This window comes from Amblyomma mixtum, chromosome 7 (assembly GCF_055824585.1).
Source record: "Amblyomma mixtum isolate Tamu chromosome 7, ASM5582458v1, whole genome shotgun sequence".
NCBI lineage: Eukaryota > Metazoa > Arthropoda > Arachnida > Ixodida > Ixodidae > Amblyomma > Amblyomma mixtum.
Genome location: NC_143018.1, coordinates 87,944,250 through 87,970,345, shown reverse-complemented (window position 1 = coordinate 87,970,345; position 26,096 = coordinate 87,944,250). Strand labels below are relative to the sequence as shown.

The following is a 26,096-nucleotide window of genomic DNA, read 5'->3' as shown; positions in this document are numbered from 1 at the left end:
CAAGAGACCGTGATTATTAACTTTCGTGTTTTGATTCAAAACAAAATCAAGAAAAAACATCAAGCGCATAAATGAGAATTATCGCGCCACGCAACAATGTTTAACATTCTTGGAGAGAAATTTCGAAAATTGGAAAATTGTAATTCTTATGCTCAATTCTTATTCTCTTATGCACGCAACTGCAGGGCTTGGTGCGTGGAGACGTTCGACTTCTACAGGAACCTGCAGCAGATGTACAGCAGCAATATGCTGGGCCTCGTCGTCACGTCAGTCTACGAGCTTGGGGAAGAGGCCTTCGTGAGTCAGCGCATGCGCGTTTGTGTGCGAATGGAGTCATCACCAAGAAGGTGGATGTGTTGGGGGGGGGAGGGGGTTGGCTGCAATCACTCCAGCGGAGATTTCTAGTTTCAAAACCGATTTGCGGAACACGGCAGTGCAATAGTGGTTCTGTGGATATGAAATGTTTTAAAAATCACTCAGTCTCTGTATTGCGCGGAAGACAGACGTAACCTCCTGCACACTGCTCTGAAAAAGAAAGGAACAGATAGTTATAATAAGCCCTGGAAAACTCGCTAGGATGCATTTATAATAAGGGAGCAATTACTCATTGACATCCACCCAAACGCAACCTTACGGCTACAGAGGAAGGCTACGCTGCTTTCTTATAAACTTCGCAGTTCGCAGCTCTACTCCACATTCGCGGATTCCCCTAAAACATTTGACCGGCGCAGGTTGCATTTACGACCAGTAACCAATATTAGTAAGCATGTGTGTTCCGCGCACAGCCGAAACCTGCGTACGCCGACGCCTTCCTGGAGTACCGGGAAATGACTGCTGAGGAGCTGGGACGATTCTCTGGAGACTACAGGTAAGAACACGCTTCTTCGAAGAAAAACCTCGCTTCCAGTAAAAAGATATACTTTTTGCTATTGTACTGTTGAGCTTATAATTTCTTTTTTTTGTCAGATTATTCTTCAGGTAACAAGAAAAGATTTAACGGCGGACTGCTTTTTTGTCACGGAGGAGGAATTCTGTGCGGCGGTGCTAAATGTGGGCGGAGTTTCATTGCTGACCTAAGTTGTATCCCACTATAGCTTCCAACAATATTCCGAACTAGTTACCCTAGTATACCTCTCGAACTCAGTCAGATATCTCGAAAGTATTTTTACAGTTAGCCTGCCTCCCTGGCATTTTTGAACGGTAGAAGTCAGATTTTAGTAACCTATTGGCATATTCCATTCGACGATCTCGAGCATCCCTTGGAATTTGCAAAGCGGTCAGATATATGTCGCTGTCCAGCCAGAACTCAGGATCCGAACACCAATCCCAGCTCATCTGTTTTGCGGTACAAAAAGACTTGCTCCGTATCCCCTGATTGGAAGACGCCATACATCCGTCGTCAGTACGATGTGGGATCCACTAATGTTCCAGCTGTTTCTTGACCGAATGGATTCATTGCTGCTTGAAAAGCTTTTTCTGTCAGTCCCGAATTTCAGAAGGCAGAAAAGTGTATGCGGAAACTAGTATAGTGGTTTGTTTTAAAATAAAATAATAATAAAAGGAAGGAAAAGATTGTTGCTAGCCCCGGCATCTGCCATCGCTACGGGAAGCACCTGAGCTGGGGCAGCGGGAATGGAGGAATAGCAGGCAGACGAGAGAAATTAAATGAAAGAGGTGAGGGGACAGCCAGAAAGGATAGGGGGAGAGAGGTACTATATACAAGTAATCTATTTGCATTGTAACACATATACAGGTCGGGCGCGTGTGATGTCCCTTCTCGGAATGACGATTTCTGCCACCTGCGTCTCGTTTGCGATCGCGCACACCAGCATGGCAGTTGTTACTGGCGTCGGCACTAGATGGTGCCACATTTTCAAGATGACGGCGCTTTTGGTAAAACAGTCAATACTGGGATACAGAAAACTCGCAGAAAGGACCACAAGGAACTGATGTTTCCAAGCACGAAGCAAATAAATCAAAATAGCCCGTTAATTCTTAGCGCCCCGAATTCGCCACATACCGTTTGAATGTCATGAGCTCTCAAGGAGCATGCATTAAAAGTTTAACCTCAATATGTTCTCAGCAGCAAGCGCTTTTGTCAAAACTGTTCCGCCTCTCTGTGTGACCAAGAAGTGTGATGAAAAAGGAGGTGCGAATGTGTGAGGAGTGACTGCGCGGCGTCCAACAATTTCTCGCCTATAATTTTCTGGTAAAGGCTGTGGGGAAACATATGGTGCTATTCACTGAGTAAAAAGTTGTTGATTGTATATGAGTCTTGGTACTGGTTCCAGACTTTCGATTCGGCCTCCCTCACTGTTCGGACTAACTGCACAAATTCGTCCAAATGGTTATTGGAGGCATACCGATTTCTTGAATATTAGCGGCACTGGCAATACTTCGGCATTGGCTTTTGAGCGCTGGTACATTAGCAAGCATAATCTGGTCCTGAAATTTTTCGTCATAAAAAGGTGAAATGTTCTTAACCAGTCACAACAAAACGTACATGTTGGAGAGGAGAACCAATTGGCCCAAAGCTTCCCTTTGTTAAAACGTACATGTTGATCACATGGACGCTTAGCCTTCTCGGCTGGACTCAGACCCATGATGTGAACACAATAAAAAACTAACGAGACAGTTAAAAATTATTATTCTCTGACGGACTGCTATCCGAGGTGATGGCAACTGTTAGCAGTAAATACTAATTATTGTTTCTTTATTTCCGATTGAAAGGACTGATAATTGTGTATAATGCCGCTTGATTTTCGATGCTGCCTTTTTATAAATTGTTCAGCAAGACGGTTCAGGGCCGACGAGGAAAACGCTTCCATAGATTTCCAAAAAGTTCTTGTTCTATTGAGGTGAACATACAAGCACTGATTGGCGTCTGACAGTGGCGCCGCTTGCTCATCTTCGCAGAGGTGAAAAACGTTACAAAGAGACGAGCAACGTAATACGTAACTTAGCACATCTACTACGCACAGTACGCAATAGTATTAACAACACAAGTCAGTAATGCATACACGTAATGGCACAAAAAAAAGCAGGCTATTTTAATAACGCACGATTTTAATCACAATGATATCAAGGCAATAGGGAAGAGTTGTAGTCGTTGTGGTTTTGTTGGAGTTGACGACTTTCTTTTTCTTCCCTCCGCAGTGTCGGCGTGTTCCTGATAAGCATGACGGTCGAAGGCGAAAAGTTCCTTCCTTATCTGATGCAAAGGCACGTATGCGTACCATTCTCAGTCACCGTGGCAGGGAGCGCTGCGTTTTACTGGTCGATCGTCTTGTGGAACATCAATTGATTGATTGATTGATTGATTGATTGATTGATTGATTGATTGATTGATTGATTGATTGGTTTTGCAAATGATCCAATCGATCCGCCAAACGCCAAACGCGAGTGTGTGCGTATACCAGCGGCCTACGGGAAAAATCACAGCATGCGCTGGGGCACTTTGCCGTGGCCTGCATCAGTAGGGCTATTTGTCTCGCGTTTACCACTCAATGCATATAGAAACATCCCCCACTCCCGTGTCCACCCCAAGTCGATGCCTCGTCCTGTTGGTACGCAGTGTCCGGCGATGTTATTGCCTAACAGTGCTCGCCAACAAGCCACAGCATCGATCGCATTTGATCGAAATCTAACCCCTGTCTAGACACACATACTCCCTGCGTCCTCTGTTCAAATGTATTCGAGCGGCTACCACTGCTTGTTTCATTTCATCGTTAACGACGCTTCCGTACGGGAGCCGAAACGTCTTCTTTACGTTTCTTTTTTTATGTTCCGCGTCTGGATTTTCGCGTTTCCATATATGATTGTCCCTGACCAGACTATAGTCTTCATCCAGCTCTCGTCTTCATGGCGCTGCATTAACCTTTCAGTTCTAAACAAATGCAATGCTGTAAAACTAACGGGACAGTGTCTGCACTTTTCGCGCAGGTTTGTTGCTCGGGGTGGTCGTTTTCGGAAGCGTCGGCTTGAATCCCTAAACGAGGTAAGCTAAAAACAAGTACCGAGTCACTAAACGGCCGGCGCGTTGTGAAGTCTATTTCGCGTAACATGTGGTTGTGTTATGAAGTATTCACTCGTCAGCCGTCGCTGCGCTCCAGGCAAAACGAAAATTGCGTGTTTTCTCCGTTTTCACTGCGTGCGAGACAACTGCCCTATTTTTTTCACGTTCCCACGCACGCCGCTGACGTCAATATTTATCGCCTCAATGGGCGCGCTGACGTCATGTTTCTTTGTCTCACACAGTAATGCTGCCACTAAAATAACGCTGCATGACTAATTGCTTTGTTTCTCGGTGAGCTGAGCAAACCTTTGTGTCACGCGCGCTGGCATACCAACTTTTAGTCTTGATAACGGTTTTAGCTTTATTGGGGTTTAACGCCCAAAGCGACTCAGGCTATGAGGAACGCTTGATAACGGTTTTGAATTCAGTTTTATTACATACTCGTTTTTCCTCAAAACAGTGCGTCATTGTGGCCGTTAGCGCACGTCCCTTACAAACATTTTTTAGACAGTCTATAGATGTCCATAGACATCTGTCTATTAAGTCTATAGACTCTCTATAGACAAATCCTAGAGAACAGTCTGCAGGCAATACAAATGCTATAGACAGCCTATAGACAATTTATAGATTTATGGTCATACACTTTTAGTAGACTTTTGTCGATAGACAGTCTATAGACCATAAATAGACAAAAATAAATGTCCATAGGAAGGCAATAGTCTATAAGAAGTCTATAGACTGCCTGTAGACCATTTTTATAAGGGGTACGCATTGCTACTGCGATCATTGTCGTTTTGTTACCCTAGACGAAGCAATCGTACGAGCCCATACTATACAGAGCAATCGTATTTTCGTGTATTTTTTGTGTTCGCCTCTGCGAAAGCCCTGTAGAGGGTCGGTAGTAATGCCATGCGTATCAGGTATAGCTCAAAATGCACAGATATACTTTTCCTGCCAGTAAACAATATCGAAATTTCACAGGACTGCGCGAAGCGCACCTGCTAGTTTGTTTCTAAAATCAAATTTTCAGCTGCCTAAGACGCAGAACGCATGCTGTGATGTCCTTGGCTGAAAAAAAAGCTAAACATCATGCAGGCCCAACGGTAACAAATGTCAGTGTTTGTACGCCCAGGTCAACAGTTGAGGGAATGGGTTTGAAATTTGTGATTATTGTGTACGCCTGAAAGTGTGCCCGCTGTGCATCGTACTGCGCGGGTACCGTTGCATAAGTTCCGAGGAAACGGGAATACGTCGGAATTAAGCTGTACTTTTCCAGGCCTCCCATTAAAAATGCAAGCATAAAAGAACAGAGCTTCTTTGAGACAGCCACCATACCACTGCGATGTTCTCTCGGTGTCCGTTAAATCGCTCCTATATACCTATGTTTTCTTTTGTGCTTCTCATTCTACGTTCCCACCATGCAGCTCGCCACCGAGTACGACGTGGTCGTCAACTGCTCCGGCGTCGGCGCAAGGACGCTGGTGCCGGATCCACTGGTTGTTCCGGTTCGGGGACAAACTATACGGGTAAGCCTGCCCTAGACGGCAAGTCTTGATTCCTACGGTTCATGTCGGCTGTTCAGCCAGCAACTGAGTACTTTCATTAGATATCCGTCACCCAAGTGAGTTGCGGCGCGCCTGCTAACTTTCTTAAGTTGTGGAGCCATTTTAAGCACGACAGGAAGTACTGTATCTTGCAGCAGCGAAGTTCTATAGTTTATCCTGCATACCATGTGTAGTATATAGGGCCAAGCCGGGGCTATGTATATACAAACCTGTAGGATCCGACCCGCGTCGGGGTCAAGCGTATGAGCAGTGGCGTTTATACAAGTGGACTTTAAATTGTAGTGGTGAGCAGCCTTGTCTAGAGCGCTTGAGCAGTGCGCACTTGGTAACAAAAACCGAAATTAGAGAGCAGCCCCTCATTACAGGGCAAAGTTTTCGTGCCTGCTTTGTTTACGAGGCTATCTGGCGCTACTTCCGTGCAAGCGTTGCAGCTGGACCCTAGAGGCTGCCACAAAATCTGGATTTGTTTGCAAGAAAGTGCACCGCCCGAGCGCTCTAGACAAGGCTGCTCACCACTGTACTATCCATACTGGCACAGCACGAAAGACAGACCCAAGGGAAGGCGGGACAACACGGCGCTGTCTTTCGCGCCGTCTGTCTTTCTGTCTGTCTGTCATTCGCGCAGTGCCATGCTAGTACAATTGAAAACCAACTCGCCCTGCTTTCCGTCCTACACAAGTGGACTAGCATACTTACAGCTCTCTTGAGATCTTTCGTTATTTTTTTTTCACTAAGTTTCCGGGAATCAGTCGTGTACAGTGCACCGCTTCACAGAGCACTGGTCCAGCCTTGTTGAGTGTAACTTGAGATAAAAAAGGCATAATCACGCGCATGCTCAGCAGGAGGAAGACTTTCGGCAAGAACTTCTCTACTCTTCCCTTGGTTCTTGTAGGTGCGAGCGCCCTGGATAACCTCCGTCGTGGTGGCGGGGGACTACTACATCATACCCAAGTAAGCTGGCCACCTGTGACTCTCAATGCGCGGGCTTCATTAGTGAGTGAATGCAGAGAGGGGCTGTGAACCACCCGTTGAGTTTGGCGAGCTATCACATCCATCAGGTATAGACTGCGCCACCCTTGAACCCTTGGACCAAGTTGCGTGTTTCTAAATGAGCATATTGTAAGCACAACATGCGACCTTCGTCTTCATCTGTACATATCCATCATCATCGCTCAAAGCACAACATGCGATCTTCGTCTTCATCTGTACATATCCATCATCATCGATCATCTTCTTCTTCGAAGGGTTGGTCGCCATACTTGCGGGTGCCATTAAAGCTCGCTCCATCCTGCGCTCTGTCTCCTGTCTCACAAGTGGTGGAGTGTGCTCTCGATCCCTGCGTCCTCTCCGCCGCCAGACTGCAGCTACGTTCCGGTCGCCACCTGCTCGTACCATCCGCACCGATGGATACCGTCAGCGACAACACCACTCGTACTACCGATGGGCCCCCCGTTCTTCTTCCTCTCGATTCGAACCGTCTGGAGCCAGCAATGATGAGCCAACCCGGTTCTTCCCAATCTTCTGGCCACCCCACTTGGACCATCACCACACTCCAGCGCGAGCCTCCCATTTTTGCTGGTCTTCGTGGGGACGATGTCGAGGACTGGCTCGACCAATATAACCAGGTCAGTGCCTATAATCGTTGGGACTCAGCGATGAAACTTGTAAACGTGTCGTTCTACCTCACTGCCGTGGCCAAGACTTGGTTCGTCAACCACAAAGATGCCATCCCGGACTGGGCTCACTTCTCGGCACAGATACGACAAATCTTTGGCACATCTGGTGCAAGCCCCGCTGTCTACAAAAAAAAGCTAGATACGCGCGTTCAGCTACCCGGTGAGTCCTACACATCCTACATTGAAGACGTGCTTTCGCTGTGTCGACGTGTCAACAGCGCTATGTCAGAGAACGATCGGGTACGTCATCTTCTGAAAGGGCTTGGGTCATTTGCCTTCAACACGCTTGCTGCTCAGAATCCAACGTCAGTCCAAGACATCCGAACAACTTGCCATCGTCTTGACGACCTTCAGTCACTTCGATTAAAAGACACCTGGGACACCCCACTTTCACCCGACGTGGACTTACGCTCCCTGATTCGCTCCATTATCCGGGAGGAACTGCACGGCTCCACCTTACCGCCAGTTGATTCCCACCCGCCTCCAGCCCCGCCGTCCTCGCCTTTGCGTGATCTCATCAAAGACGAGCTCGCTTCGGTCACTCGCCCCTTGGCTGCGGAACCACCTGTACCGCGTTTTGTGCCTACCTATGCCCAGGTTGCTGCGACGCCTCCTGCTGCTGTTTACCCGTCGCATCCACAGCCCGTCCAGCAAACTCCGGTCTCTGTGTCCCCGAGCCCCGCTATGTGTCCTGTTTGGAGTCCGCCTGCACGTCGGCCGGTGTGTCACTACTGCGGAATTCGAGGGCATGTTGCCCGTGTGTGCCGTCGGCGTCAACGCGACGAGCGCGAGTGGTACCCAGACTTTCGCAACGGAGCTACGTACTCGTCGCCTGCTTACCGTCCGGCGTTTGCCTCCAGTCCTCCTCGTCGCCCATCGTACGCGGACTTCTCCCAAGACGCTCCGCACTCGTCGTACGCTTACCGCCCACCGTTTGCTGACCATACCAATTATCGTCCCTCCTATCCCTCTACCTCTCCGGACCGCTCCTCGACCGACAGGCCGTCGCGCCGCCGCTCCCCATCGCCTTTCCGCCGCTCGTCGTCGCCTCTACGTCCACCATCCTCCCAGACAACTGGCCACACGGAAAACTAAATTGTGCAGTTTCCGGAGGTAAAACTGCACCACACGCCGCCCTCTCAATTCCTCCTGCACAGCCATCGAACATGTTAACCGTTGACATTGAAGGCACTGTTGTAGAAGCATTGATCGATACTGGCGCCGCCATTTCTGTAATTAGTTCTGATTTATGTTCTCGTCTTCGCAAGGTGCGCACCCCTTACAGTGGTCCTTCTCTCCGTGCTGCCAATGATGAATCAATGCGTCCTTCCGGATTGTGTACGGCACGAGTCACTATCGACGGAATCCTGCACTACATAGTATTTGCTGTGCTTCCCTCCTGTGCTTATCCCCTCATCCTCGGCTGGGACTTCCTCCACTCTGCGCAGGCTGTAATTACCTGCTGTCCCCCTACTCTACAGGCTTCTGAATCCGACCTTTCTGCCGTTTCTGTCCTGCCTTCTCATCATCTGGTTACCACCGCTGATCATGTACTTTACCCCGGCTGCGAAGATGTCCTCTCTGTTGCTTCTGCCCACGTCAACGCTGGGGATGTTTTCGTCACACCAAGCCCCCGTCTTCTCTCAAGGGGCATCTTTCTCGTCGCGTCCCTGCTCCGCTTCACCAATGGGTCTTCACTACTGACTGCCTTCAACACTACGCCGGAACCCATTCTTCTGCGTCAAGGCACAGCCATCGCTTCTGTGGATACCACTCAACCTGTGGCCGTTCTTTCCTCTGCCCCATCAAGCTTCGCTCTTTCGACCCCTGCCTCTGCCTCTGCATCTATTTCAGCTGCTATTAGCCCCGGTCTCACCCCCACTCAAAAAGATGAATTGCTTGCCGTCTTGACCAAGCATGCCGCTTCCTTCGATACCCAGGCAACAACCTTGAGCCAAACCACCGCAGCTAAGCATCGCATCTACACAGATGGTTCGGGCATCATTCGCCGTCGCCCGTATCGTGTGTCTTCTAGTGAGCGCAAGGTTATTCAAGATAACGTAGCCGACATGCTCAAGCGCCACATCATACGCCCTTCTTCGAGTCCTTGGTCTTCGCCTGTCGTGCTGGTTCAAAAGAAGGATGGCTCAGTACGCTTTTGTGTTGACTATCGCGCCCTTAACAAGATCACTAGAAAAGATGTTTATCCGCTGCCTCGGATTGATGACGCCCTCGACTGTCTCCAAGGTGCACAATTTTTCTCTAGTCTCGACCTAAGATCCGGATACTGGCAAATACCTATGCATGAGGCCGACAAGGAAAAAACTGCTTTCGCCACTCCCGACGGATTATACGAATTCAACGTTATGCCGTTCGGCCTATGCAATGCTCCGGCCACGTTCGAGCGCATGATCGACACCGTTCTCCGAGGCCTGAAGTGGAAAACGTGCCTATGCTACCTCGACGACATAGTCATTTTTTCTTCGACTTTTTCTGAACACCTTGTTCGTCTCGATGAAGTATTAAGCGCACTTTCTGAGGCCGGCCTTCAGATAAACACCAAGAAATGTTGCTTTGCTTCCACTTCTATCAAGGTACTCGGTCACGTCGTTAGCCAGAAGGGTGTAAAGCCTGATCCCGATAAAGTGGCTGCAGTTTTGCATTTTCCTCGCCCATCGCGCGTCAAAGACCTGCGCAGTTTTCTGGGGCTAGCGTCATACTTCCGGCGCTTCATACGCAACTTTGCCTCTATTGCGGCCCCTTTGCATAAGCTCCTCTGCGCTGACCAGCCGTTTGTTTGGTCTGAGGCCTGTGAGGTCGCTTTTACTACCTTAAAGAAGGCTCTCACATCTGATCCGATACTAGCACATTTCGACGACAATGCTCCAACGATTTTACACACGGACGCCAGTGGACACGGCATTGGTGCAGTTCTTCTGCAGCGGCAGCACTCTTCGTGCGAGCAAGTCATCGCCTACGCCAGTCGTACACTGACTGCAGCGGAGCAGAACTACACGATAACTGAGCAAGAGTGCCTCGCTGTTGTCTGGGCCATTCAGAAATTTCGCCCTTATTTGTACGGCCGCCAGTTCACAGTTGTCACTGATCATCATGCCCTGTGCTGGTTGTCCTCGCAGAAAAACTTGTCCGGCCGCCTCGGCCGCTGGATTCTCCGTCTCCAGGAATATGACTTTACCGTCACCTATAAATCGGGCAAGAAACACCAGGACGCCGATGCGCTATCTCGTTGTCCCCTCGCCCAAACCCAACCTCCGCATCCGCAACCCGTGTCCTCCGCATCCTCAAACTGCCAAACTACCCCTTCGACGGCTATTTCAACCTTGACCGCCGCACCCATTGACTTGATGCCAGCTCCCAGTCTTGGCGATCTCGCCTCAGCGCAGCGGGCCGACCCTTACTGCCGGACTCTTATCGACCGTCTGAGCGGTGCTACGCGGCCACCGAATGCCCGCCTACGTCGCCAACTTAACTCTTTCAAGCTAGTCGACAACATCCTTCTTTGGCACAATTACAGCCCCTTCGGTGACTCATGGGTCCCTGTCGTACCCCGTTCTCTTCGCCGAGAAGTTTTGCAGGCCTTTCATGATGATCCCCCGGCTGGCCACTTAGGCTTTCAGAAAACTTATGACCGCATCAAGCGCCGTTTCTTTTGGCCTGGCCTCTCAACCGCTGTTGGAAAATATATTGCGTCTTGCATCTCTTGCCAACGTCGTAAACGGAGCACGTCTGCCCCTGCGGGCCTTCTACAGCCTCTCCCCTGTCCTTTCTCCCCTTTTGAAGTCGTTGGGATTGACCTCTACGGTCCCTTACCATTAACACCAACGGGCAACCGTTGGATCGTCACTGCCATCGACCACTTAACTAGATACGCTGAAACGGCCCCTGTTCCTTCCGGCTCTGCTTCAGAGATCGCCCACTTCTTCCTGAACGCCATCCTTCTGCGCCATGGAGCTCCTCGTGTCCTTATTAGTGACCGCGGCAAGTCCTTCCTCTCCAGCATCCTTGCCGAAGTTCTTCACGCCTCCAGAACCGTGCACAAAACCTCTTCAGCTTATCACCCTCAGACCAATGGGCTCACAGAGCGCTTTCATCGCACGCTGTCCGATATGCTAGCCACCTACATCCAGCCCGACCACACCAACTGGGACACCATGCTTCCCTTCGTTACCTTTGCATACAATAGTGTCGTGCAAAGAACCACCAACTTCTCCCCATTCTTCCTTGTGTATGGACGTCAACCTACCTTCACCCTCGAAGCGTCTTTCTTCTCCGCCCCCTCAACCTCTTCCAGACTCTCTCACGAACAGTTTACTTCTCGTCTTACCTACTGCCGTGCCATTGCCCGCCTGAATACCGACGCCTCCCAAGCCTCCCGGAAAAACACCTATGATCTCTCCCACCGTGCCATATTTTTTCACCCTGGTGATGAGGTACTGCTGTGGACTCCAGTGCGTACCCCGGGATTGTGTGAAAAATTTTTGAGCCGTTATATTGGTCCGTATACTGTACTCGAACAAACGTCCCCGGTGAACTATCGCGTTGCCCCTGTTCATCCTGTTAATGATCGTCGTTGCCGAGGTGCCGAGATTGTTCATGTTTCACGCCTCAAACCCTTTGCCCGTCGCCCTACTGTGCTCTAATCTGCGCCCGGGCCGGTCGCTTTCGTACGCGAGGGGAGAAAGTGTAAGCACAACATGCGACCTTCGTCTTCATCTGTACATATCCATCATCATCGCTCAAAGCACAACATGCGATCTTCGTCTTCATCTGTACATATCCATCATCATCGATCATCTTCTTCTTCGAAGGGTTGGTCGCCATACTTGCGGGTGCCATTAAAGCTCGCTCCATCCTGCGCTCTGTCTCCTGTCTCACAATATTACATACAAGGCAGAAAAGTGCAGTATCCTCCAATAATTCCTCATAAGGCTCCTCTGTCTTGTCATCACAATGTAATAGTGGGGCCGGCGGGGATGGCTCATCGCCGCCGCCAGCCTTAAGACAGTGACCGACGCCGGGTTTAACGGCGACCGGGCGCGACCATCGTATATGGAACGATGATTTTTCTTTATTCCTCTGGGTACTAGGGAAAACGGGAGAGAATTCGAGTTGAGAGAAATGGGAAACGATAGCTGGGTGATCACTATCATCATTATCGGCCCAATTAGTAGTAGTAAAAGACTTTTAATCGACCATAATTTACAGGCCGAGCATTTCGACCGCCTGGGCGACCAGAAGCCGCTGTTCTTCTTCCCCTTCAGCGCCAAGCCAGTCGAGCCAGGTGGTGATGGATAGAGAGGGTGGGGGGAAGGAACCCGACTGCTGAGAAGCCGGGCAATAGAGGCAATGGGCCACGTCCGCATAGATACAGGGGCAGTTGGAACAGGAAAGGTCCGATCGATAGCGATAGAGGAAGAGGCGGGACGGGGTGATAACTGCATTCATCTGAATGTGCCGAAGAAGGCGAGACTCCGGCACCGTGAGTGATGGATGAGGGGGAGGGTAAAGGCGTTTGTCGAGGCGGAGCTCAAGGTAGACCTCTTTTATGGTGCGGCGAAGGGTGAGTCTCCCACCGTCCTCCAAGGGCTTGGGCCAGGGGATCAGCGGTGCCCGGAAAAGTGTGTCGCGGGCGAGCTGATGGGCCAGCTCATTGCCGTCAATCCCTGAATGCCCAGGGACCCAGCGGAGGAAAACGATGGAAGGCTGCAGTGCGGAGACCGCTCGTTCGACCTCCTGTTGGAGAGAAGGGGTCAGGGTGCGTTTTTGTATGTGGTGTATAGCGGCTTGTGAGTCCGAATAGACTGTGTACTCTTGGAGAGAGGGAAGGAGGGAAAATGACTGGAGGGCATGCGCAATGGCGAGGACCTCGAGGGACAATGCGTCTGGAGGGTGTAGATACGGCCCGCTGGTGTGGGTTTCAGGAGCAGGGAGGTGTGGATGGTACAGGGCGTAGCCGCAGGAACATCGAGGAGCCACGAAGGAGGCATCCGTGTAAGCTACACCCTGGGTATCAAAGAGAGGGGAATGGTGCTGTGCGGCCGCATGACGACGTCCGGCGTGCAGGACGGGGGACATGTTGGTCTGGAGGGGAAGGATACGAAGATTGGGGGCCGGGGTGGGAATAGGAGAGGTAAACGGGGAGATTGGAATGGGCGAGATACCCGCTTGAGTCAATAACCACTGACCCTGACGGGTAAGGGAAAGCCGGGCAAGCTGCGAGTCACGATGGAGACTGAGAAGAGAACGAAGAGGATGGAAGAGGCCTGTGGCAAAGAGCTTAGTGGTAGAGGTAGTGATAGGGAGGTTGAGAGCTGCCTTGTAGAGGCCCACAAGGGCAGTCTCGAGAGCGTTAAGTTGAGTCTGAGTGAAGGAAGCGTAGGGTGCAAAGTACAAGACCTTGTTGAGGGCCAGCGCGTGGGCAACTCGGCATGCGTGAGCCTCGTGGAGACCTGAGCGTCGAGTGACCACGCGCCGCAGGAGGTGAGTTACAGAGTGGCAGGTGGTGACAGCGCGGTGAAGGGATTGCACATTCTTAGCCGCATGCAAAGGGAAGCCAAGAACTTTGCACTGTGTGACGACATGAATGGGAGAGCCAGAAAGGTGGAGAGAGACGAAGTGGTTGTGTGAGTGCTGGTAGGAGGAATGGTTGAGAAGGAGAAGCTCGGATTTCTCAGGAGCAGGAGAGAGGCCAGCGGTGGTGAGAAAGGAGTCGATGAGATCTAGGCCACGTTGCAGGGTGTCCTGTACGTGACCGGGAGAGCCAGATGAACACCAGAGAGTGATGTCATCGGCGTAAAATATATGATGCAGGTCGGGAATTTCAGCTAGCTGGGAGGCGAGAGGGGCCATAGCGAGATTGAAAAGGGTAGGAGAGAGAACAGCACCTTGAGGAGTGCCACGGGTGAGGTGGTGTGGGTTAGACAAGTGGGTATCTACTCGAAAGCGAGCCACACGTTTAGAGAGGAATGAGCGGTCGGCCCAATTATACACGCTGTAGGACAAATACCTCTCCCACTTCCGATCTTAGCCGTGCATGTTAGCGGACTCTCTATCACCCCTACTTATACGCTTGTCTTACCCTGTCGCGTCATACCCTTAAGGCGGAGCTTAAGTGTCACTTCCAATTTTTAAACCAAATTTGGCGTCCCCACATCGGTGCAACACTTTCGAGTCTCCACTGTTCAACTGTATAACAACCATGACCAGCCAGCTCTTTAAAAGCGTACTCCGTGTGCGCGGCCCGGAGGTAATTAATAGGGTCAGTTACCCATGTTATCCAGGTGGAGCTTGGGAGAGTAGAAAGATGCATGTTGTAGGCAAAGAATAACCTAGCCTCGATAGAATACAGGGGCCTCCAGGAGCACTGGGCGGCAATGCAATTTAGCGGCACTTGCACTTGCAACGCATCGTGGGTGTATTCGACTCCTTTTGTAGCGAGAGCTACACTATTCGAGCCTTCAGCGTGGCACTCCTTGAGGTGCGTGGCGGCGGCGTGGCCTTGAGCCGGTTGGTCACGTGGTGCGGAGCAGCTGCTGCTGCCGGCGGCGCGGCGTGCCGGCGAAACTGAGCTGCAACAGTTGTGCGCATGCACCGAGTCGAGTGGGGGGGGGGGGAGTGGAGAGGGGAGAGGTATCGCAGCTGTATAAGTAGGCGGCTCGGCGGAGCTATCGCGTCACTCCAGGTCTAACCAGAGCTGAACTGCAGCCAATTTTTCTTGTTCTTTTCATCGTCCTTCAACCCAGCGCTGACGATATCGTTCTGGGAGGAACAGCAGAATACGGCAACGACTCTTTGATTCCGGACGCCGCTTCTCGGGAGGAAATCTGGAAAGCGTGCCTGGGAGTTTTTCCGGAACTCAAGGTTCGTATCGTAAAGCTTTGTTGCTGCCCTGCAGTTTGTTCCCAACAAGCTGGCCATAGTCAATCGAGGGAGTAGTTTCTCACCAGCATCTTAAACCGAGCTCGGCCATGCGGTTACGAAGGAAAGCTACGCAGTATCTGCACATCTTCGGAGCTGAAGAAAAATCCGTCCTTGACCGGGGCTCTAACCTAGGGACAGCCGTCTCTTAAGGGCGGTGTGTGTTCTAACCAAGCAATCAATTCAGATTCCAGTTGGCTGGTCAAAGAGGAATAGGCTAAGGACTCCAAGCTAGAGCAGTGCCTGTTCAATGACTATTGGGGAAATTCCAGAGTCAGAGTAGATTTCATTCAAGATAGCCATTGCTCATATTTGGCAAATAGCTACTTAGGCCTAGCCAAGGGCATAAGTATCCGCTCTCTTAAATGAAATCAACTGAATGAAATCTATTCAAGGTAGCAGTTGCTCATATTTTGCATATAGCTGCTTACGCTTAGTCAAGGGAATAAGTATCCGCCCTCTTGAATGAAATCTACTGGCTTTGTAGAGATTTTGGTTGAATACACTAGACCGACACAACAGGCGTCGTTTTCACAACGTAAGTGTATGTGCAAAGTCAAAGTGAACGCGAAGCTTCTCAATCACTGTTCTCAAAATCGCTCGTAGCGCAACAACGACTAGGAGTGGGACCACATCCACCGAGGAGACTAAATAAGCTCCGACAACTAAGGCGCTAGAAAACCGCGCCGCGTTTTTACGTGCTTCAGAGATAAACGTGCCTCATTTTGTCCCGATTCATTTTTCCCAGTATTCCTCCCGCTCACTTGTTCCTGGCACCTACCATGCACATGTTGCGTCACGATTGGTGTTTAGCAAGCAATATCATGCACTGGCTATCGCAGGAGGACTGGCTAATAAAAAATTAGCTGTGGCTTAGCTTAGTTAACCCCGGTAATTGCGAAAGCAATATCCGTACCTACGCTATGGTACAGCTGGTAGTGTAGCTGGTGGTGGTGCTTGTGGTTAGACTTGTGGTGATGCATCGATTATACACTCCAATCCAATCCAAACCAATCCAATCCATTCCAATTCAAATCAATTCACTCCACTCCAATCCAATCCAATCCTATCCAATCTAATGCAATCTAATCTAAACCAATCCAGTCCAATCCAATCCAATCTAATCCAATCTAATGCAATCAAGGTCAAATGAAGGTCAATGGTGGTCACCGCCGCGGCACGATGGTGGTCACCGCCGCGGCACGGCAAAGGCGTGAAAGTGCAAGTAGTATTGCTTTCGCAAAGGTCAATGGTGGTCACCGCCGCGGCACGGCAAAGGCGTGAAAGTGCAAGTAGTATTGCTTTCGCAATAAAAGAGGCAAAATACACTATGTGTTTGCAATGCGTAGCATAGCAGCTGTTCATGCCATTACCAGAAATTATGTTAATTCCGCTCTAATGACGCCTCTTCCGACCATCCAGACAGCTAACTTGATGACCAATGGCACATACTTTTTTCCCCTAATGAGACTTTTGATGCTGTCGCATTAAAAAAAACAACTAAAGTGAAGCACAGATAGAATACTCAGAAAATACGGCCCCATGATTCCTATCATCAGAACTTGCACACTGTGCTCATGATTATAAATATCTAGAAAAATAGAGCAGTGTATACCCCTTCTTGCCATCACTGAATGAATTAATCACGGTATGGCATGGTATGGTATGGTGTGGTATGGTATGGTGTGATATGGTGTGATATGGTGTGGTATGGTGTGGTATGGTGTGGTACGGTGTGGTATGGTATGGTATGGTACGTGGGCTTTAACGTCTCGATGGTGCACATGGGCCATGATAGACACCTCAGTGGAGGGCTGAGGTGGAGGGCTGAGGACTGATTTCAACTACCTGTTCTTTAACGCGCTAAGAAATAACACAACAGCAGTTTACAATAGGCAGCCAGCCGCTGGAAGTGGTAATGGAATACGCCTACTTTGGGCAGATAGTGACCGCAGATCCGGATCACGATGGTGAAATGACTTGAAGAGTAAGAATGGGGTGGAGTGCACGTGGCAGATTGTCTCAGATCATGAATAGCAGTTTACCAATATCCCTCAAGAGCACTGTATCTCACCGGTACTCACATACGGAGCAGAAACGTGGGGGCTAACGAAAAGGTTTCAACTAAAGGTCAGCGCAGCGAACTACGGATAGAAAAATGTTGGTTGTAAGCTTGAGACCGGAAAGGGCGGAGTGTGTCAGGGAACAAAAGCGTGTTAACGACATCCTAGTCGAAATCAAGAGGAAGAAATGGGCTTGGGCAGGGCACGTAATGCGAAGGCAAGATAACCGCTGGTCCATAAGGGTAACGGTGTTGGTTCCAAGAGAAGGCAAGCGTAGCAGGGGGCGGCAGAAAGTTAGGTGGGCGGATGAGATTAAGAAGTTTGCGGGGATACGGTGGCCGCAGCAGGCAAAGGACAGGGTTAATTGAAGAGATATGGAACATGCCTTTGTCCTTCAGTGGGCGTAGTCAGGCTGATGATGATGATGATGATGATGAAATTGCACGCCACTCGGGCGTTTATTATTTTCGCCTCGCGCACTCCCAGACCTTGCGATATAATTTCGAGTGGATCAGCGTGTCACGGTGCAAGAGGATGCCGCTCAGACTGGCGGCGTGTGCAGTGTACCTGTCTATCGTTTTTCTTATGCACACAGAACGGAAAGATCCTGGGGGACTACGTCGGCTTGAGGCCCGTGAGAAACCCGCTTCGTCTGGAGCTTGAAACCCGGCTTCTAGACGACGGCACGAGGAAGGTGAGGAGGAAGAGAGAGAGAGAAAAAAACCTTTATTGTACAAGGAATTCGGGGCACGCCCCAGGGTCCCCGCACGACCCCACTGCACTCGTGTTTATGTTCCTAAGGTCCATAACACTGGCAGCCCGGCCGGTGGCGATGGTCTGCACGGCCGGGTCCTCTGAGTGCAGCAGGGGCTCCCAGTCCTCCCAGGTCTTGAGGTTCTCTAGGTCGCGCGAGGGAGGGTCCGCCGGGCAGAGAGAAAGGATGTGGAGGGAAGAGGCGAACGGTTCTGGGCATACTGCGCATGCTGGAGTGGGGAAGGAGGGATGACAGTGGGCTAGGGTAAAGGGTGAGGGGAGAGAGTGTGTCTGTAGTCTACGCCAGAGTGTTGCTTGTTTGTTATCTAGGGAGGGGTGCGGCGGGGTATAGAGCTGGCGTGAGGCTCTGTAGGCCTGCGTCAGCTCGCTGAATGAGTGCATGCGCTCCTTCGTGAATCCCCGATCCGAGGCCACCTGAGCCCGGTTTAAAGAACCTCGGGCTAAAAGGTTGGCGGCCTTGTTTCCGGGATTCCCGGGTTGCGCAGGCACCCATATCAGCTCCACTTAGCGGGGCGGGGGTGCATCGGGCGAGTCCAGTATGCCAAAAGCAGGGACATGGAGTCGGCCTCGAGCAAAATTTAGAATCGCAGTTTTAGAGTCACTTAAAATGTACCGGGCTTCGGTGCGGGTGAAGCAAGTGCAATGGCGGCTTCCTCTGCAGCCTCTGTGGTGGTGTCTTAAGGGAGAGGTAGTGTGAGGAGGGTGGATAAACAGGAGTCCACCGCAGCTTCTGTCGCTTCATCACCGGTGCAGGCAGCGTCCACCCATACGGCGTCCGGCCCAGAGCCCTACAGAACTTATTAAGTTTAATATGTCAGGGTATTTATTGAAGAGTTGTGGAATTTGCGACGATAACCTCTGTAAGCCATAGTTTGTACGTGATCTGGCCCTAACTATTTCGCTCTGTCTTAGTTCATACGGGGGCTGTTTAGCTTGATAGTTTTCTTGAAATTTCGGTATATCTGCACGGTACTGGCGTAGCGCTTCCAGAGATAGTTTTTGTTTAAACAGTTGTTTTACCTGAAGAATGCTATATCTGGTAAAATATGGGGCAGTGCTTTCCATGTAGGGAACGTTTCCAATGGCCCGCATAGCTCGTTTTTGTAATGATAATGGGTATTTCATATTTGTCTCGGTTCTCGTTGACCACACCAGAGAACAATAAACGAGACGCGAGTGGACAAGTGCATAGTATATTTTACGTTTAACCCCAGACGGGAGAAATGATCTTATTTTATTCAGTAAGCCAACTGCTCTAGCTATATCTGCTCTTAAGGCGTCGACATGAGGTGACCACGACAGGTTTTCATGGAACACGATTCCTAGGAATCGGATCGTTGATGTGCGTTGAATGGATACTCCCTGAAATTCTATTGGTAAGGGTGGAAAATTTGTTGGTCCTTTCGACCTGAACAATAAATATTTTGTTTTTGTCGTATTCAGTTGCATCCTATTTGAGTTTAACCATGTATTTAAATTTCTAAGCCAACTATTAGCTTCCGCGCATATTTCATGTATGTTATCTCCTGAGAAAACGACGTTTGTGTCATCTGCGTACAGAACCATTTTTTTTTGCTCTCTACATAGAAAACACTATTTTTAAATATAAAAGGCAGTCTTCCTTGAAGCACCTGGTATAATGCACTATATAAAACCTTGTTCGCACGCCATCTTTGCTTTCAAGCATTTGTTACTTTATTAGGCTTTTCCAAGAGAATTTTATTGGACCCCATGGTTACACGATAAGGGACCACAGTCCCTCAAAAAATACAAGAGTACAGTTCGCGACTAGTGCCGCTCGATTACGGAAAAGCGATCACTCAAGACACGACGGCGACTCCTGTCGCCCTGCAAACAAAAGTCATTCACTGCACGTAATAATGTCCACAGTGTCCATAATGTCCGGATGCCGCGGGGGAAGCACGCTCCCTAACTAAATAAGAAACGCGCAACAACACCGCGCACTGCACACACTCAATAAGGCAGTGCACTAGTACGGTCACGCGGCCCCTGTCGACGGCGATGAAGCGAGTGCTCCAACGCCGAAGGAACTCTTCCTCGGGGAGCATCACTCGGTCCAGCACGCCTGTTGGAAGAGGCGCGCCCGAACCCGCTGGAGCAGGGGGAACATGGCTCGCTGCGGTCGGCCCTGTAGAGACGCGACGCCACGCTGGCGCCACGACACAAAAGCGCCCATACAAAGGAGCAGGCGCACAAAAAAGTCGCGCGGCCTAGTGCGCGCGTCGAGAGTTACAAAAAACATGCGGGACAAAAGTCTCCAAAAAGTGCGCGCCACGACGCACTCGAACATGGCGTGCTCGAGGGTCTCGGTCGCACCGCACTGGGGACACCGCGAAGAAGGAGCGATACCCCACGCGGCGATGCGGACCCCCGTCGGAAGGACACTCCAGCCTCGCAGCCAGCCGAAGTCGCGGACGTCTGGTGGTAACGTGTGTGACGTCAAGTCCCGCCACCGTACCCGCCTGCTCCGCTGTAGCTGGTCGGGTGTAGCCTCCTCAATTGCCAGGAGCTCGCAAACGCGGGAGGCCTGCGTCTCAGAGACGTCGACCTCGGGCAGGGTGGCGGTGAGGGACTCGGCCGTCCGGCAGACATACCGGAAGAACGCCGGCTGCTGTTCGGCTGAAGGACCTGTGCAATTACCAAAAAAGAGGCGCCGCGAAGTCCCGAGAAGGTAGGCGAGGAGCCCTCTCCCCGGGTAGTCGGTGGCGTTGACTAGGTCGCGGACGCCTCGAACAGCAAGGACGCTGCACATAGTGCGCAGGTTGGGCAGGCTAAACCCGCCCATGTTCGTGGGAAGACGGAGGAGCGCGCGAGCGACGGACTCCGTCTTTCCCGCCCAGAAAAAACTGCCACATAGTGTGGCCAAACGACGCGTAAAAGTGCGCGGCGGGCAAGCGACGCGGGCGATGTAAAAGAGCGACGCGCACACGGACGATCTTATCACGAACGCGCGCTCTGACAGCGAGAGATGGAAATTCGCTGCCACTGCCAGACGTCGCTCTGCGGTCGCTCTCAGCTCGGACCACGTTTCTCGGGCCACCTCCCCTGAGGAGAGGAACACGACACCTAACACCTTTACCGCCGATACCCACTCTACGTCGCCCAGCAGGTCCGACGAAAAGGAGCCAAAGCGCAAAGCTTTGCTCTTGCCCCTGTTAAGCAGGGCACATGACAGCTCGCTATAACTCGAGAAAAGCCGTAAACACGCTACGTAGCTGTCCTCGTCCCGCAGAAACAGGGACACGTCGTCGGCGTATGCGGAAACCTTGACCTGACCTTGACCTTGTAGGGGGAATCCGCGCACCGATGGACTCGCTGCTATGCGGCGCAGGAATGGGTCCAAGCATAGGACGAACAACATTGGCGACAGGGGACAGCCCTGTCTAATGCCGCGTTCTATACTAAACGGGTCGCTTAACGAGCCGTTAAAAAGCAAACGGGCTGTGAGGCCCGAATACAGCTGCTCTAAACGCTCCACGAACTCTGGCGGAAAGCCGAAAGCCCCGAGGACGCCGAATAGGTAGCGGTGCTCGACACGATCAAAGGTTTTAGCCTGATCGAGCGAGACGAAACAACCCGGGATTCCCGTTCTCGAGGTGAACGTGAACAAGTCACGCGTTAGTGCGAGAGACGAGAAAACCGAGCGTCCGGGCACACTGCAGGTCTGCGCAGGGCTTACAAGCACCGCTAAAACCTTGCTCAACCTTTTGGCCAGCAGTGACGCCACGATCTTGTAATCTGCGTTAAGCAGAGTGATCGGGCGCCACGCCTGCGGGTCAGATGGGCACCCGCCAGGCTTCAGGATGAGCACTACACGGCTCTCTCTAAAAGACTCCGGCCTCTCGCCGTCCCTGACAAAAGCGTTCACCATCTGGAGAAGGTGGGACTCCAAGACGGTGTAGAACCTCACATAGAAGCTGGTGGGTATGCCGTCAGGGCCTGGAGCTGAGGCGGTGTTCATGCCTTTCACCGTGGCGAACAGCTCGTCGGGGGTGACCGGGGCGCTAAGCTGCGCGCCTAAATCGTCCGGAACTTGTGGTAGAGTGGAGCAAAAGCTACGGAGGGCGTCCGTGAAAGGGCTGGTGGCTCGCCTTTCGGTCCCAGAAGCAAAGAGCAGCGAAAAGTGGCGCGTAAATGCGTCACGGATGACAGACGCGCTGCTGCTCCTGGTCCCGTCTGGCAAAACCACCTCGTCGACGCGAACCTGCTGCGATACATCGAGGTTACCTGCCCGTACCTGGCGTAGTACGGTGAGGTCGGACACGGGTCTGCCCTGTGCTAATGCTCGGGATGCCGCACGCGGTGACTGGCGTAGCAGCGTGTGATAGCGCGCCTTTAGTAAGCTTAAGTAGTCGCGCATCGCGAAGGTGAGCGGCGCGCCTCGCTGGACGGCGCGTATACGGGCGAGGGTGGTGTTAATCTCGCCCGTGATGCGTTTCCTTCGCTCCCTGCCTTCGCGAACTAAGAGCGCCTGCCACGATGCTTTTCTCTCGTCCCAAGAGATGGGACCCTCGTCGTCTCCGCCCGGGTTTCCCAGCGCGTGTTCAAGCGCTACCACGCTCGACCAATCTGTCAGCAGACATGGATCCATACTTTAAGAGCGTACGTTGTTGGGCTAGTCGGTCAATCATGGTGAATACAAGGGGGGTACTGCGCACAAAAAGACAAGGACAAGAAGATAACACAACAAGCGCAGACTCGCGACTGAAGCGCAGACTCAGTCGCGAGTTTGCTTTTTGTGCGCAGTACCCCCCTGTATTCACCATGGATCCATACGCCACGCGTCTACACGTGGGGCGCCCCCGCCGATGGCCAGTACTGCTGACAGTGGTCGATGATTGCTGATGCGTGGGGTGCCCGGGGGAAACGCGAGCACATCACACGCTACTAAACAACACTCAAGTTCGCGCGGGAACAAAAATTTGTCAATTCGACTGCCAGACATGCCCCGCTCCCAGGTGCCACCAAAACTGTCTCCGTGTAACTTAACCCACGCGTCTGTTAAACAATACTGAATACAAATGTCCCGCAGAGACCGGGCCCCGGCGTAGGGTCGCCCCTGGCCTGGACCGCGAACGTCTCGTACGGGATCCAAAACACAATTGAAATCGCCGACAAGAAAACAAGGCTTGTTTAGAAAAAATTTTATTTACATATGTACACATGCCAAGGTTACCAGGTACAGTGACATTTTGAAGAACACATGACAATAAGCATGTAAGGCGAGCCAATTAAACAGCTACCATAAACATCTCTAACTAATATGAATTGCTCGTGGGCGATGTAAAACAGGATAGAATACCTATTGACACAAGGGTGAAAAAAGACACCTTAGCGCCAGTTTGGCCTAAAAACCAGGACAAGACGACTATTATTCACAGAAATGAATGGGCATGACCATTGCCGGAGGAACTCTTCCTCACCCAAGAAAAAGAGTTCTTCGGACAAAAAACTGATGAGCTCCCGTCGGAGACGGCCGAGAATCGGCCACACAGCGCGGCGTCGAAAGCCACCAACGACCGCGGCGCATCGACTGCGCCATAAACTAAAAAGACCCGCAACAATTAACAGGCGAGCAAAACGGCCGCTGGGGAATCGGCCACGGGAGACGAAGTACGAAATGCCCTGCCCACGGAATCCCGCATGAACCGCGCGCCAAAAGACACGCGCTACCACGCAGGTGACTCTAGCGTGGCGGTTAGATTCCGGGAGTGGGCAATTCGGACAGGTACTGGAGCGTAAAACACCCCATCGCTCTAACCGATCACAAGTAGGGAGCACTGCCCAGCCAAGTTTCCAGACAAAGTCGCGTAGATGGCCTGGGAGAGGTGTCGACGCTAAGTGCGCCCACTGAACGCGGCGCATAAGTGAGCGGCGAGCCGCCGGCACAACAGGCAATAATAGCGAGCCCATAATGTCCACCACACGGTCTGCGACGATGTTGACATTAGGTGCTACTGCTGTTACATGCCTGTAAAAGGCCACTGACAAGGCATAGAAAGCGGAAGGTTGCTCTGACTGAGGTCCATGATTAACAGGGGCCGCGGGATCCAAAAAGCGCAAAGAAGGGCCCAAAAAGTACCGAGTCAGGGTTCGCGCCGGAGACGCGTTTCCTAGCAGGATACGCAAAACATCCTTTAAAGCTAACAGCGAGGACGTAACAGACAAATTTGGAAAGGCAGAACCTCCAGCATTGCTTAAGAATAGGGCGTGTTTGTCCTGGTCTACTTTTTTCGTCCTTGCGCGCACATGATGTAGCTGGTACAACGCTTGGTTACACATATGCGAAAAATGAACGTTTATTAATCGACACCAGCTCAGTGCTCCTTAACTGTGCACCGACCTTGCTTCTTTTAGTTATTTTTCTACTGAGTCACGAACCAAAAAAAAAATCAGCAGAGACGCTTAACACTGCTTACGTGTGGGACTATGAAAGCATGTCGTGGACGCAAGGCGTAGACGTTTCGCTGCGGTTTGCGAACTGAGTTTATCTCAGGCGTTCAACTCTTTTTTTTTTTTCGAGATACGACGCCACCCACACACATACGCGCCGGCGCGCGTATGACAGCAGCGGAACGCTCTACGCACTGACACCGTGTACTGTGCGATGTCAGTGCACGTTAAAGGTCCCCAGGTGGTCGAAATTATTCCGGAGACCACCACGATGGCACCTTTTTCTCTCTTTCTTCTTTCACTCCTACCTCCCTTCCTTCCCTTACGGCCTTACGGCGGAGACAGGTACTGAGCGATTCCTTTCCTCAAAAACCAATTTACCGAACAAACTAGTCGTTTTTTGAGGAAAGGAAATGATGTACTAACTGTCTCACTTTTTGGTGGGCACCTTAACCGCGCGGTGCATTACAGTTGTGATATGAAAGTCTGGGAAGGCATACAATTGAAAGTGCATATGTCGTCGGTTCGAATCTCCATGACAAGCTAGCCTCCAACTTCACTAGCACATGTAAGCTATATGCAACGTGAAACAATATCACACCACTCAGAACGCTGTCCGACAAACGGTTGCGTCAAAATTTTGGTACTAATGTCACCACAGGAATGACGCCACATTGAGGTCGGCCAGTGGCGGGCATTTATAGACGAACGGCTTCTATAGGATTGTCCGAAGTGGCGGTGTACGGCTTGCTGCGTGCGTCATACGACCGGTTGATGACGTCATCATGTGCCGTGATGACGTCATCACGCCGCCAGCTTTTCTCGTAATGGAACTGCAATGCTTTCGCACTTAAGCGAGTCTTTATTTGTTCTCGTTTGTGTCAGTTGCCGATCGTGCACAACTACGGCCATGGCGGGTGCGGTCTCACCTTATCTTGGGGCTGCGCCGGTGACGTGGTCCGTCTTCTTCGGGACGTCATCCGGGATGCTCGAAGAACGAGGCGCTCCATGCTCTGATCACCAATGGCTATCGTTTCTAGGATGTCTCCGTCAAGACACCCCCACACGTGCTGTCGGTACCTCACGAAGGCCTTCTCATGTATACAATGAAGATAATTGCAACAACTGCTTAGGAGAAAATACGTCTCCCGACCCGATCCCGTGTTGTTTTCATTCTGTTTCTCTTTACAGTCCCCGATGATTAAAATGACCGCAGTTGAGCCAACTTGTGTCCAATCGTTTCTCACAGATTCTTTACCCAGTACACGAGTGTCCCCTTAGGACGTGACGCAAACACCACTACTTTTATTACTATTTAGGCCGCCGCGGTGGCTCAGTGGTTATGGTGCTCGGCTGCTGACCCGAAAGACGCGGGTTCGATCCCGGCCACGGCGGTTGAATTTCTTCGGAGGAGAAATTATAGAGGCCCGTGTACTGTGCGATGTCAGAGCACGTTAAAGAACCCCAGGTGGTCGAAATTTCCGGAGCCCTCCACTACGGCGTCTCTCATAGCCTTAGTCGCTTTGGGACGTTAAACCCCATAAACCAAACCAAACCAGGTTACGTTTCAAAATATTCCTTATTTGTGGAACTCCCAAGCACCGTCACTTATTGTTGGTATTGTTGGTAATACCTAGCTTATTGTTGGTAG

The 26,096-nt window shown here is 51.2% G+C and overlaps 1 protein-coding gene across 1 annotated transcript; it reads left to right on the top strand.

Moving 5' to 3' along the window:
- Positions 1–129: 129 nt before the first annotated feature.
- LOC149336748 (D-amino-acid oxidase-like) lies at positions 130–25,749 on the top strand. Its single transcript, XM_089553101.1, has 9 exons — positions 130–297; positions 786–868; positions 3,157–3,222; positions 3,943–3,997; positions 5,440–5,541; positions 6,473–6,531; positions 15,020–15,137; positions 17,853–17,951; positions 25,331–25,749. The coding sequence occupies exons 1-9, from the start codon at positions 232–234 to the stop codon at positions 25,460–25,462; spliced, it is 780 nt and encodes a 259-aa protein (XP_089409227.1). The 5' UTR covers positions 130–231; the 3' UTR covers positions 25,463–25,749.
- Positions 25,750–26,096: the final 347 nt, after the last annotated feature.